General features: G+C 40.6%; 1 protein-coding gene across 1 annotated transcript; it reads right to left on the bottom strand.

Moving 5' to 3' along the window:
• Positions 1–3,696: 3,696 nt before the first annotated feature.
• Positions 3,697–8,434, bottom strand: LOC306820927 (serine/threonine-protein kinase PDIK1L). Its single transcript, XM_079339010.1, has 3 exons — positions 7,672–8,434; positions 7,319–7,544; positions 3,697–4,109 (listed from the first exon to the last, which is right to left on the bottom strand). Exons 1-3 carry the CDS (start codon positions 8,410–8,412, stop codon positions 3,865–3,867), a joined length of 1,212 nt encoding a protein of 403 aa, XP_079195136.1. The 5' UTR covers positions 8,413–8,434; the 3' UTR covers positions 3,697–3,864.
• Between the last annotated feature and the right edge of the window lie 6,234 nt (positions 8,435–14,668).

Genomic DNA, 14,668 nt, shown 5'->3' with positions numbered 1-14,668 from the left:
TTTAAAAAAAAAAAAAAAAAATCTTTCTGTTGCAGGAATCTTTGCAAGACATTTCAATAATTAAACCTACCGGTAAATGACAGAGCAGCCAAAAGGGTTTCAGCCTTCATAGAAAGGCCACGCTGAAAAGTGGCTCCTGTAATGTATTCCCCGATGTCAAGGGTGCCAGCCCTAGCAGGAGACCCCTGATGATTGCCCTATGAGAGTGTTTTACTGGCTCATTTGACACAGCCTTTCCAATTACATCTCTATCAGTTACCTGTCTATTGAACATTGACTGAATGCAGTGCTCAGCCACACTATTACTGGAAAGGGTTTGTCATCTGAAAAATAGTTGGCAATAAAGCCCAAAAGGCTCATGCCTCGACCTATGTCTCATATAGATTCCCACTGCACGGGGCGAATGAAGCTGAATGGCCATGCGTAATTTCCTGTCTATGCGGCCCCTGTGTCGTGACTGTGCTGCCAGTTGGTGTTGCAGTCCTGACGCATTGAGGAACAGGCCGTATTCGGGGCTTTCTCTCCACGCTTGCTCACTCCTTCTATCAGTTGTGAAATCTAAAAGGACTTTCCCCCTCGCTCACGCTCGCTGAGTCTGTGCTGAGCTGATTTGTGCTGGAGAGGCGGCGGAGTTTGGTCTAATCTTCGCTGCAACATGAGAGGGAAGTTTAACAAGTTCAGTTCAGCTTTACTGAACTGAATGTTACCGGACGTGTCCAAAAATGCTCAGAGTAAAAGAAGAAAAGGGATCTGGCTTTGTTGATGCTGAACAAATGTATATATGATCTGATATCAGCTGATTCTTGTTATCAGCCCGACACAACATGTAGAATTTCATTAAAGTCTAAAACAAACACTCATGAGAGCTTTGTAAATATGTATAAATAGAATAATTAAAGTTGCTTATCTCTCATTGCTTCTGATAGAGGTATTTACATTCAAATATGTTGCGGTGCTGGACGGTGTTTGATCATAGCCAATACACGTCAGTATAGCAGGGGTTGTGCCGAACCTTTAAATCCGTCTTCTGCATTAGACTGAAAATTTGGTGTGATAAGCAGGGCGTAGAAAGTGCAGGTGGAGCACAAAACCCTGCTTGTAACTAGAGCCCGACCGATTAATCAGCTGGCCGATAATACTGATTGATATTAGTATATCCTGTGACTATCAGTATTGGCTGATTTTATGACAGACATGCACTGATATGAGATGTGTATGTATATATATATATATATATATATATAATGGCATGTGTAGCATAGGCAGCTAATTGTAATAATGAGTGATCCTGTTACTGCACTCTTCATCTCTTTAAAGAACTAAGACAAAAATGTCTCCTCCTTACCTAAACTCTCTCCTCCAAGTCCTCACTCCCTCTCGCCCACTACGCTCTGCCAATGAAAGGCGTCTGATTCAACCTTCACAAGGCCATAAGTCTCTAACTAGACTCTTCTCCTTTCTCCTGATCTACAGAGTCCCTTTGCACCTTTAAGAAAAAGCTAAAGACCCAGCTCTTTCATGAACACCTGCAGTGCTTTGCCTCTGGTCACTTCCCGTCAGACCTGTCCAATCAGACTCAAGTTTACTGACGTTGTTTCCTGTTCTCTCGAGCGTTGCTTGTGTTGTACTCACTCTGAAGTTCATCAATTTGAGTTCATCATCTCGTATTAACATTAGTAATGATGATGAAACATAGAGGACTGATCATGTTGATTAAAGAGGATGAAGCTGAGCGGCTCTAAGATTCACTTTTATTTTTATATCAACCATAATGGATGTGGTGCTGTTGGTATTATAAAGTACAACATCAATCATTCTTTTGACTCTCCGGAGTACACAGCAGACCTTGGATACGACATTGTCCATGACTCACATTTGTACAGATCTATGCTTTTAGGGTTCTTATTTTTCATGTCTATCGATACAATACTCACATGGCTAAATATACATTCAAAGAGTTATTAGTCACTGCAGGCGCTCCACATGTCCATAGGCTGTAAATCGATCACCTCCCTAATGTGTCTCCATTAAATCCACAGTTCTTATTCTGTATGGAAATGCATTCAGCTCGGCAAGTTTGTCCCCTACATCAACTCAACACCTTCCTTTAAAGTCGAGCTTTGAACTGAATTTCATCTGATCTCATTAAACCGTAATTATTTACAAATCTATTTATTGACAGTTTATTTCTTAGTTTTTGATATATCCTTTTTCATTTTTTGGATGAGCTTTTTGTAGTTAATTATCTTTTTTTTTTTTTTGTATTGAATAACTTTCAGTGTTTTATTTATTCGATATTCAATATGTCTTATTGAATTATTGTCTTTCCTGTTGATTTCTTTTTATGTAAAGCACTTGTAGCTTGTCAGCAGTAGCTCAGAGCGTCGGACCAAAACATGGAAGATAATCAACCTGTGCAGCAGCTTCACTCTGACATCTCTGTCCTCGGGTCCTGTCTGTGCATGGCTGTGATTCTAAAAAGAGTGTTTACTGGATTTCCCCTCTGGGATTAAAAAGTGGTCCAGCAGAGCGTGAGCAACAAGCCGATCATTTCAGTCTAACGGATCCATCGAAGGTGACTTCATGGAGCCACGAGCGCCAAAAGTCAAGTTATGACTTTTTTATTTATTTAAACCACTTTTGATTTTGGACTCATTTTACGTTATCATAGATCAGTGATCGATCACCATGTGAACATCCAATCCTGAAATAAGTTGTCATCTAAGATATCGATGACTTAGACTGATGACCAGTAATAAATGCCGAGGCCTGGATACGATCAGCATCGATCTTAATGCCTGCTTTTAATTTCCTGTTCACGAGAACATGGTATATAAGTGATGGTCACCACGAGCCTCGTCCAGCTGAACTTTTGAGGTTTCAGTAGAGATATCCCATCAAATAATGACATTGTGACTTAGTTGGACACAACTTTTATAATCCAGTACAATATTGTAAAATGTCAGCCCAGCACTGCGCTGTGACCACCAACAAAATACTGGAAAATTCAAACCACTAAACCTTTAACAAAGAAAGATGTTCAAAAAGTCATGTATGTGACAAGAACATTTGGTTTGTATTATCAACTTAAAGAAAACTGGACTCAGTGGTGGAGTTAGACTGTATTACATTGTCGTCCATTAAAGACCGTTTTAAATTCTGGTTGAAAATCAGCACCAAAGAAGTAAATGTTTGGGCCGCTGGTAGCCCACAGCTGTACACGTACAGAGACTGCAATCCAAGCGGGCGGCCTGGGTTCGAATCCCCTATGTCATTCTCCACTCTCTCTCTTTCAGATTTCTGACTCTATTAACAGTCCTATCTCTACAATAAAGACACAAAAAATAAACCTTTAGAAGAGGAAGAGAAAAATAAATGTGAGCTTCACCTTTGAGTCATTAGAAGCTCAACATCCTCATGTCAGGTTAATCAGAAAATAAACAATAATTGCGGCGCTGCAGACTCAGACAGGAAGCAGCAGCTGTAATCCCTTATGTTTGACTTCAGCCATATAGTCATTGAAATGGATTTTCTATGTCGAGCATGCCAGGCTGGAGCAACTGCATAATGCTGACATCAAATACAGCTGCAGTAAGTCCCACTAGATCACTCTATAGACTCCAGTCATACCAGAGTCTGATTCATTCATTATTTCCCTTTCTGTTGTTTTTAAACACACTTCTTGGATGGAAAATCATTCATATTTCTAATCCCCACCTGACTGTAGCACATAGTGGCTTCTCCCTTCACATGTTGGGAGCCCTGTTGCCCTGTTGCCCTGTTTCTCCGGGGTCCCAGAGTCAATATTTGTGTGTAGTGGCTACACTGCTCGATTCCATTACAGTCTGTTCAGCACTCTCTCTCTCAGCGGGAGTCCTCTTTCAGAGCAGAGTGCACTCGGACCTCCAGCTGGTCGGCCGGGGGCCGTGCATCCGGGTTTACGGCGAGCATCTCTAAAAGCAGAGCGCACACAGCTGGACCAGGAGGGGGCGGCAGTGGGGGGGCTCTCTTAAACTTCATGGGGATACACAGCTGGAGGTCAGCGTTCTCACACAGGGCTTCCCCCAGCGGCATCAACCAGCCCGAGCGACCCTTACACACGTAGGCCCCTGAAGAGGAAACACAAGGAGAACAGTGTTCAGTCGACTGACAGCAGAGAGCTGCTGGATCACACCGACGTGAAGCAACAAGTTCCTTCTGATGTGACACTCTTATTGAGTAAGAGTTACTCCATACCAGTCACCTAATTAAAAGACAGAACACACAGTAAATCTGGATCAGCAACACAGATCTTCAAAGTCAATACACGCTATAGATCAGAAAACTGTGGCCACTTTTCATTCATTTTATTTGACAGGAAAATGTTTGAAAGTCACGTCACAACAGTTCCAGTTAAAGTGGCCGGACTCAGTGCAAACAGCAGCTCCAAGGACACTTTCAGTACAAATCGTACTGCATGAGATCATTTCACACAAACAGTCTGTCTGAGCTGTGCACTCTCTGGACCTGAATTCATGCTTTGTTTTCAGTCCTTTTCTGATGTCAGACAGATTACACATGTTCAAAACAAGCAGGGGAAGTCACATACACACCCATTAAGACGGAAAAACAGACTGTTTCGAAACAAGAAATAGTTGAAACTGTGTCTCCGCAGCTGTAAATAAAACAGACTGTTGTCATAGCGACAGGAGAAAACAAGGCTTAATAACAAGAACTTTCTAGAAATGGTGCCAAAGTGGAAGTTCAAAGTTGAGCTTCCTTCTTTCATAACATCTGGAAGATGAAGTCTCCGAGGTTTCAGCTGCTGATAAGAATAATGAGCAAAGACACAACCTGTGCTTTAATAACTCCACTTCACGTCTTTGTTTGACCATCTGCAGACTAAATGATTCATTCAAAGAAATCAGGTGATTTATGAGGAGAAATTAAAAATCATCGGCTCAAATCCTAAAAAGTAACAACCCTTAAAATGAAAGAGGATTATCTGTGAACGTAATGCATCAGTTGTTCCTTCTTTTTTAAAGCGTCCTCTCCTCGCCTTTATCTCCTCTATTAGAGAGTTAACTAATTGAATGAGAGAACTGTTTGTGATATATCTGCCTTAAAAAAAAAAAGTTTCTCCTGCTCATCACTGAACCCTGACCTAAACACTTAAAGCCAGCCATCATTTCCTAACCTGACTGAGCACAAAGCCAACAAGCCTTGAGCTTCAAAAAGCTTAAATATAAGCGGCTGAGTCCTGCTCCCTGACTTTTATGTCCTCCTCCCTGCAGCCCAGTCAAATAACTGTGTGGGTTTTTGAGAGAGAAGAAAGAAAAATAATGGAGCGTTTTATCGGCCTATGACCAGCCCTCTCCCTCTGCCACGTTCCTCAATGACACACAGGATTGTGATCAGACTAAATTCAATGTCGCCTTTTTTTCTCTCTCTCAAAGATTTGAATCCACTGAAAACCCCCTCTGTCCGTCCAATCATTTCATTTCATGTCATTCAGCCTAATGGAGTATCCGTGACTCAAGCACTAAACTTGGGGATAATAGCCCACATATCTATTCTTTCTCCAGCCAGACCTTTTTATAATGCCAGTATTCAGAACAGTGCTATCCAATGGATTATTCTTATTACAGCTGTTTTATTCATCTGACGGCAAAGCACAGAGCACAACTGCTCCCTGCGTCCATTAGGATGATAGCTCGTCGTCAGGCCACAGGGGGGAGAGACGAGAAAGAGGACAATAAGAAAAGACATTCATCTCCGTGTTCTGTTCTGGAGGGTTTGCTTATGTGGATTTTACTTCTGCAGACGTTTTGCTTTCCAGTCACTGCATCAACGTTTATTGTGTTATGTTCTTTATAAAAAAGGGACAAATCGTTCAAATACATTAACACGTGTGCACCTTTGCAGAGCCTTTAAAAGATAAAGGCTCTGTATTTTATATTATGTTCTCTCTGTGTTATTTTCTTACTTCCATTTTTCTTTTTCCAATTTTATTAATGTTAACTTGTATTATTATTATTATTATTAGGGGTGGGACTTTGACGCGTTAATTATGATTCATTAATAACAAGAAAATAATGTGTTACATTTGTTTAACGCATTTAATCACAGTTTGCCTCATAAACAGCACAGAACTGTTTGTCATTGCTTCGTGCTAGCTTTTCACTAGCTCCGCCACAAGTGCAAACAAGAAGCGTTTGCAGCCTAAACTCGACCAAAATTAGTAATTCAACATCTGATAAACTTACAAATTCACTCGCTAAATTAATTGCTCTGGACTGTAGACCACTATTAATGGTAGAAGATAAGGGGTTAGAAAATGTGCTACAGATTTTCCAGCTGCTGTGCAGAAAAAACATTTTAAACAACAACAGCTTTATGAAACTGAGAAGCAAGTAAAACTGGATGCATTGTGTTTATTCATCCACCAAAATCCATTTAAAAGTGTTGCTTTTTAGGGCAAATATTGTGACGCACTTAAAATGCAATTAATTTAGATTAATGAATTAAAAAGGCCTGAGTTAGGTAGTTAAATGTTTTTAATCAAGTCCCACCTCTAATTATTATTTCTAAAAATCTTAACCTGTATTATTATTTTTAATAATGTTAACCTGTATTATTATTTTTAATAATGTTAACCTGTATTATTATTTTTAATAATGTTAACCTGTATTATTATTTTTAATAATGTTATTTCGTAACTAAAAGCCCTGCTAGAGAGGAGTGTCACTATGATGCACACATCAGATGACTGTTCAAGCTTATCTATGTTCATGTGTCTGTCTCTATTCAAATAAACCTTTCAATAGGTGGCCAAAAATATATATATATCATTCCCAGATGATCTGAGCTCACGTATGTAGCAGCGCTTTGAGAACGGGCCGATGAACATCATGTCAGCTTGCATGATTCCAAACAGAGATAGTATCATCAATATCAAAATGTAATGTAATCATTCATCCCTGTGCCATTTAGATTGATGATGTTGCCATCCAGTGTTGATGAATATATGATGTACAACATGTGACATTTTAATATGTTGCAGTTAATTGCTTCAAACTCAATTCAGTGCGATGCGTCATCACCGCCCTGCCTGACCAAACACTCAACCTTTCTGACTGCAGGACACCATAAGACATGACATGCCTGTGCTGATCTGTAAGGCTGCATGTTAACACCACACCTTAAACAGGAAGTTGCCAACTTAATCTGTATTCACCTCTGTGCGTATTAATATTCCGTGTCTTGTTGGTCTGCAGCAGCGTCCTTGTCCTGGTGCCTGTGAACACTCCACACCTTTCACTCTCTGCTATTTACTCACCCAGTTGTTCTTGAGTTGTCCCTTCTTCCACAAAGGTGATCCTCTCCAGCACAGCCCAGAACATCACACCCAGGGAGAAGATGTCTGCCTGAGCGGTGTAGGTCAGTCCACCCCACACCTCCGGAGCCATGTAGAAGTCGGAGCCACAGGTTGAGGAGAAGTGCTGCCTGGTGAGATCGCCTTCCACAGGACCTTCACTCATCTTGCTCAGACCAAAGTCCGCCACCTAGAGGTCGGACATGGAAAAGATATGCGCTTATCACACTTTGTGTTATTCAAAAAGGTCATCTGACTCGAGCACGATTCAAGTTTGATCTGATGTGAACTTTGTCACCTCACAATAATCTGCCTACCTTAACAACGGGGCCTTTGGGTGTCACACAGACCAGCACGTTGTCAGGCTTCAGGTCTCGGTGGGTTATGCCCAAGCTATGCAAGAAGGCAACGGCCCTGCAAAGCTGCTTCACCACGCTGTGATTACGCTGGGCATCTGGGGGCCGAGACAGCAGGTACTGATTCAAGTCACCCCCGTCACAATACTCCATCACAAGCCACAAGGCAAAGCACCTCAGGGGCCCCGGCTGCTCTTCCTCACTCTGAGCTGGTCTCTTCCTGCCTCTGTTTTGGGGTCTCTGGGGCGTTGAAGAATCATATGCATTCAATCTAGTCTTGTCACTAGGCTTAGCCCTCGTCGGGACAGTGTTAGTCCGGTCTCCAAGTCTAGAAACAGCATTAGTCCTCCTCTGGCTGTCAGCCTGGGAATGATTCCTTTCCTGACTTTGAGGCGCACCGACTACACTGCCCTTCAGCACACTCTCAACCAGACGTAAAGGCAGTTTCCCTGGCTTTAGTGTCTTCAGGCTCCTTGGCCCTGTCTGCAGAAGACAGCTGTGGAGTGCAATGACGTTGACGTGGTTCCTGGCGGTGGCTCTCATGGCCCACAGCTCTTGCAGGTAGAGTTCGATGCACTCTGGGTTGCTGCAGGGCAGCCGCTTGATGGCCACCTTCTCTCCTGTTTTGGCCATATGGCCCTCAAACACCACTCCGTAGCTGCCTCGTCCCACCTCCTTCTCTAAAGTGTAGAGCTCCTCCATCTCTCACAGAAGCTGCAGCCTGATGTTCCAGTTAAACAAATAAAACAACTGTAAGCACGAGAACAATGTAACTGTCACATCCCGATTTCATTATCGTGATTAATCATTATGACGATTTATCACGATTTAGCAGGCCTGGCTACGACACTTGACCAGGCTGCCCCTTGAATTAAAACGTTTACAGGTCATTAATATGTTTTAGATGATTAATTATTTCATTATTAACGTTGCGGTGAAACTCACGTCCCGTGTCAGACAGCTAACGCCATTTCGCCACTTCCGTTTAGTTCTCGACATAATCAGCGGATTAAATATTGATTCAGTGTGTAAACATTAAATAAAGGAGTGTCAAGACAGTTTAAAGTTAATCTTATTTAATTTACCGCGGACTGGGTCGGTAACCTTGGTAACACTAACTTTGTTTTAAACCTTGAAAGCGACATATACGGTTTAAATGTAAGCGTATTTTGTTTTCAAACTTACCAACAATTAAGTGACTTTATCTTCTTTCTTCTCAATCCACTCATCACTTCGCATCATAACAAACGCAATTCTACTTTTTTCTTTTATTGCTAATAAACAACAGAGCCGTGATATCACAGACCAGATGAGGCTAACTTCCGGGTCTAAACTCGGAACGTCCCGCTCTGTGTACAAGCCCTGTGATTGGTTAAGGGAACTTCTGTAGAGCGTATTGGAGCGTTGCATGATTCGAATTGTCGGAGCCAATCACAGCAGCGGGTCGCAACCATAGACTGTAAATATGATCCCTGATAAGTTGTGTTTATTATGTACAGTCAATGTGGTGTACAAACGTGGCATTTTTTAGAGGTAGAGCTGAACAGAATGCTATTTACCTTTTTATGTGGCTCTTACCTGCTGACGATGGTAAGACCCCCCCCTCTCTGTCTCTGTCTCTCTCTCTCTCTCTCTCTCTCTCTGTCTCTCTCTCTCTCTCTCTCTCTCTCTCTCTCTAGGAAAGATTGACAGACAGATGGATACATGGCTGACTGTACACAGACATATTTTGGTCTATTATGGTACATTTTTCGAAAGCCCTATGTGTCTCCATGTTGAACAGATTAATATTTTTTTGACTATTGGCAAGCTATTAGTCTTGTTATTTAGTTTATTAATTGGGACCATTTTGCAAATGCAAGAGCACTAAACTTTTTTTCAATGCTGCAGTCTTATTTTAATTACAAAACACCTGCTGTGCAACACACACAAACACGCACAGAGTGAGGGGGTGTCAGTATTGACTGCCTTTTGGTGTAGGAGGAGAGGCAGTAGTCTTATGTGTTTGTTCTTCTGAGAGAATATAATAGGAAACAGTGATTCATTGCAGTGAAGCTCACTGCAGAGAAAATAAAGCAGCTTTGATGTGTGTGCTCGTGATATTTCTGCATGTGCATGCTTATGTGATCCATCGCTTTTATCAGTGATGCCAGTCAGTCATGACTCGCAGATTCTTCATTATACTTGAGGACAATGGAGTCAGTCACACTTGACTTGTTTTTATCTAGGAGCAAATGCCCTCTGTTCTATTATCATATTTCACTTGCATTGACAAATGTCTGGATGCAAACATTTGGGCATACTATGGAGTGCATGCTTTCTGCCTGGAGAATTGACCAGGAAACATTATTGGAACCACACAAAGAGAGCTAGAATTGAATTTCTTGATAAATTCAATAAAACATTTCACTCCTCCAAAAAAAGATGTTGATGACTCCAATAAGAATTATAGTTGTAATTATATCTGTTTTCAGTCTAATTGTGCTTCAGTGGGGGTTTTGCTTGCTAATTATGGATTCCACCAACAGGAGGGGCAACAGTAATTATTTCCTTGATTGAGGTCAAAACCTTTGCATTCAATCCGGAGGTCTATCCAGCACTCCTTACAAATAACGAGCAAACATCAGTAAGCATCTTCTCAGCTTCCTACACTTCATTTTAAAGCATTCAGTCTTTTTTTAACAAATGGTGGTTTTGTTTCTGAGTAAGCCAGCACTTCATTGTCAGCCACATCCTTATTATATCCTTATGTTTCAAGCGGCCAGTTTTACGTACATTTATGATCTATGCAGTCAGGGGCGGCTTTAGGATTAAACTTCAGTGCTGCTCTTTGTGAGACTGCGACGTGTAGTTCTGTTTGAGCGTTTAATACTTCCACTAAAACACTAATTTCACTTAACAGCAAGGCATAGGTTTTTTTTTCTCGATTTTTATTAAGTAAAAATAATACTTAGTAACAAACCCCAAAGTATTTCTCAGGAAGATAAAATGTGGAATATAATAATGATGCTATTTCTGCATTTTACACATCATCTTCATTGTCAAATAAAAACAAACAAACAAAAAAACATGAGGCTGTGTATTGTTTTGTAGATGTTTTTAGTGTATATGTTATTCTTTAGAGGCTTGTTTCTGTCTCCTGCCCAGGGAATAGAGATTTAGAACTCTGATACAGCAAAGTGGCTGTACACTGCCCCTGTGTGAACCCAACAAAAACATGAGTATTATTTTATTCTGTATTCTTTATGACTATATATTCTGTATATTTCTGGGTTTAGTATTTAGTATATGTATCTACTATCCAATTGGCATCTACATGTTTGCTCCAAGAGTTTGTTGTTCTACTTCAACAACAAGAAGGTGTTTAATCAAAAAATATGTGTCAGATTTAAAAAAAAATCAGTGGGCCAGTTGTCCCTGATTTTTCATGTAAGCTGAGATGACATTTAAGGGTCTTTAAGCACCCATAAAAAGTCTCAAATCGCCTGAGCACAGTGTCTCTTTTAGATTCCCCTTGGTATCTGAAGCTGGCACTGAAGGGGAAATATCTGGAGTCATGAAATATGATCTATAAACACCAATATGAAACATTGCCCCATGGCTCGCTGAGAGCTCACGCTCTAAAATTAAGCTTTCCTCAGTTCTTTGGTGGTTGACGCCGCAGATTTCACGAGCATATTTATGGTGACTTTTGGAACAGAAATGCAATTATTTGACGGTAGGATTCATCTTCGGCCCTGCTGTTAATAACAGTCACTTGTTTATTGACAGGTAAAAGCCCCAAACTGCCATAAACCCTCAGAGACTCTCCTCGCATCCCTGGTTACACATTAGTGGGTTTCATTGTGTGGGGAGAGGAGAGGAGTTCAGCTTGAAATGAACAGCGGACTCCAGCCAAACGCTGGTCAGTTTCTGTCGCAGCTGTCTGAGTTTTTGCACAGTGTTTTTGGCAAGTAGCCCTTCAGCCTACAGTCAGCATTTTTATCCTTAAGAACCACTAAAACACAAATCTAAATTTAGATATGAGTGAAGAAAGGAAGAGCAACTTGAGGCAACAGCCATTAAAAGTACAAAGTGGAGTGAGTTGTATATGCAACTTCATTTTAATGCAAATAAAAGGAAGTTTTTGGTCTCTTTCAGTTCATTAAATGGCGCTGTCATGGGACACATAATACATTTGTACTGATTGGAAAACAAGTTCTACCTTTATGCCAGCTATCATGCTGTCCATATTTTTAAATGGTGCATATCAAAACACCTCTTGGTACCTTGTAAAGGGCATTTGCTTCTTGCGTATTAAAACATTCTGTTCTACATTCTCTTCAGAAAAGGGAAGAGTTGAAGGGCTAATACAAACTTTCAATTGACACCAATCAATACATTTCTATTATATCACTTCAACATCAATAAACCGTCTTCAGCATTGATGTATTCCTGTTGTAAATGGTAAACATTTACACAAACACAACACATGGAACATGTGGCTGCAGGAGCTGGGGATCAAACCCCCCGACCTTCTTGAGAAGAGGTGAGCGACGCCAACTGAGTCGCAACCACCCATGTGACATGACTCTGAGGAAACACACAACATATTTCCATTGAGGGTTATTTGTGCTTCTGATCCTCGTGGAGAATTACTGAATGCTTTTGTCTTTTCTCTGAACATGATCCAACATAATAATATTCTGTCTCATAACTGATTGTTTAGTTCATTTTAATGTTTGATACTCCACTTTGACAATGCTTTGGGATGCACTGGAGAAAACAAACATTTCTATGGACATTTTTTGTAAAACGTGGAAACATTTCTCACATTTAACAATCAAATTAACCAAAACTTGGAAACCAAACACATGTTGTATTTGTTTTAATGGCTTCATATGAAGATAAATGTACAAATCATCCATACCTAATCCAGGCCTACACGTTTTTTTGATGCGATGTGGCGTCAAGTTAAGCGTGACCTTATATGTCATCAGGGTAATCACAGCGACTTGGCCACCAGAGGAAGCTTGTGAACCCCTGGAGAGCCAGTGGATAACAGCGATATCAATGACAGACAGGCCTCTCAACGGCTGCTTGTTCTTTTAGGCTCCTTATCTCAGCCACACCGAGTGCTCTGTCTATGTACCCAATTCATCCATCACTATCAGACCTCACACAGGTTCAACGCCACCATTCACAGGTTTGCAGGGAGCTAAAGCTAAAGTTAGCTCGTGAGGAGGAAGAGGGAGCTGAATATTAAAGTTTAACTTAAAGACCAAGCCTGTTGGATGTTGGTTATTGCTATAGGTAGAGACAATCATTATCTCATTCACACGCAGGCTACTGTATAAGCCTCTGGCCGCACCATTGGCTACACTTTAGGGATGGTCATGTGTGTCAGCCCACATTTTCTGTTGTCTAGACATCCATGGTCCTATAAAGGAACATTTCAAATTACTTTGTTTCCTCCAAACTTCCTCTCCATCTCCATCTATCCAGTGAAACATCTTGTCAACAACATGGATTGGAACACGGGGGAGAAGAAGATTATAGGCCCAGAGATCTATTTCAGGTGATCATTTTCGAACACAGGAGGGGGGTGCGTCCCATACACTGTATATAGATCTCAACACCAATATGGCTGATAAGTATTTATAGTGTCCCACTGTGAAACACATTTATAATGATCACCTTTCCAACCTAACACCAGGAAAAGTAGGAGGTAATCATACAATGGCAAAATGTGTTTATATGTGTTGTTATATAATATATAATGACCTCCTTTCTCTCACACACTGGACCCAATGAGCTGCTGACTTTTTGTCATGTCAACTCTGGAACATGTATCCCTGTTTGTTGAAAATGTAAAACGTTTGATAAAAACAAGGTTGATCGTTTCATTTCTGATGTTCAAGTTTTGATGATTTAATTAATCTGCTTCACAAAGTAAAATGTCTATTTTAAGAGAGGCTATCATTGGTAAGAGGGTTAATGTAAGTGTAACAGCAAATGTTGTGGCGATTGAGTATAACTTTAACCCTTAGTTGTCTTACGTTCACTATACACTCAGTAATCTAAATACACCTTCAGGTAAGGACAAGCACAGGGACAACTTCTGCTGTGTGTCTCATATACTTTAATGTCCGTCTCATAGCATGACATACCCAGACTGAACGACAACTGTGATACATCCCTTCATTATATATTTATTATACAAAATTTGATCCTATGTATGGTGACCTTTGGTAGCTTGAAAGGCGCCACCAAGCAAATGTAAAAAAAATGTTAATGTATTATTACTCCAAAAACCGTAACAATAAGCAACTTAACAGGCAAAGTGCATCATGCCAAACTACCTTTGCAATTCTATACAGAGTTAAAAAAAACAACAAATAAAATAAGCCTTGAAACAAATAATGTATACATCTAAGAAAAACACAAATCTACTAAATAAAAATGCACAAAAATGAACCTTATCTCCATCCTACATTAGCAGGATCTTTTTTGTGATGGGACTTTATAATAGGCTACACCAGCTGTGCAACATTGATAAACATTTCTGACACTACTCTCTCACTCGCCGGCTGCTGACAGTGAAATAACTGTATAGTCGCAGCAACTAAAACGAGTATAGCTTAACTCCATCTGAGGATCAAAAATAAGGGTAAATATTGGAATGAACTTTGGTGATTTCACATATTTTTGCCCCAAAACATATTTATTTATGCTAACAGACATTACTCTGCTGAAACAGAGCTCCTCTTGTCACTTGTTACTCGAGAGCAATCGAGTCAAACGTCGCTTTCTGCTCACAAAAATCTGTGAACTGCAATGCATGATGTTATTATGGCTTGGATAATGGCCATTGGCTGTACGCTACTTTTCACAATGCATTATGGGATACAATGAGTGGACTATAGGGTTTAGTTAAGCTCACTCATCATTTGGACACAGATTCAAAAATGGCGTGCTC

The sequence above is a fragment of the Symphodus melops genome (genome assembly GCF_947650265.1).
Source record: "Symphodus melops genome assembly, chromosome: 1".
Lineage (NCBI taxonomy): Eukaryota > Metazoa > Chordata > Actinopteri > Labriformes > Labridae > Symphodus > Symphodus melops.
Note: the sequence above shows the minus strand (reverse complement) of the source record. Positions and strands in the feature narration are given on the sequence as shown.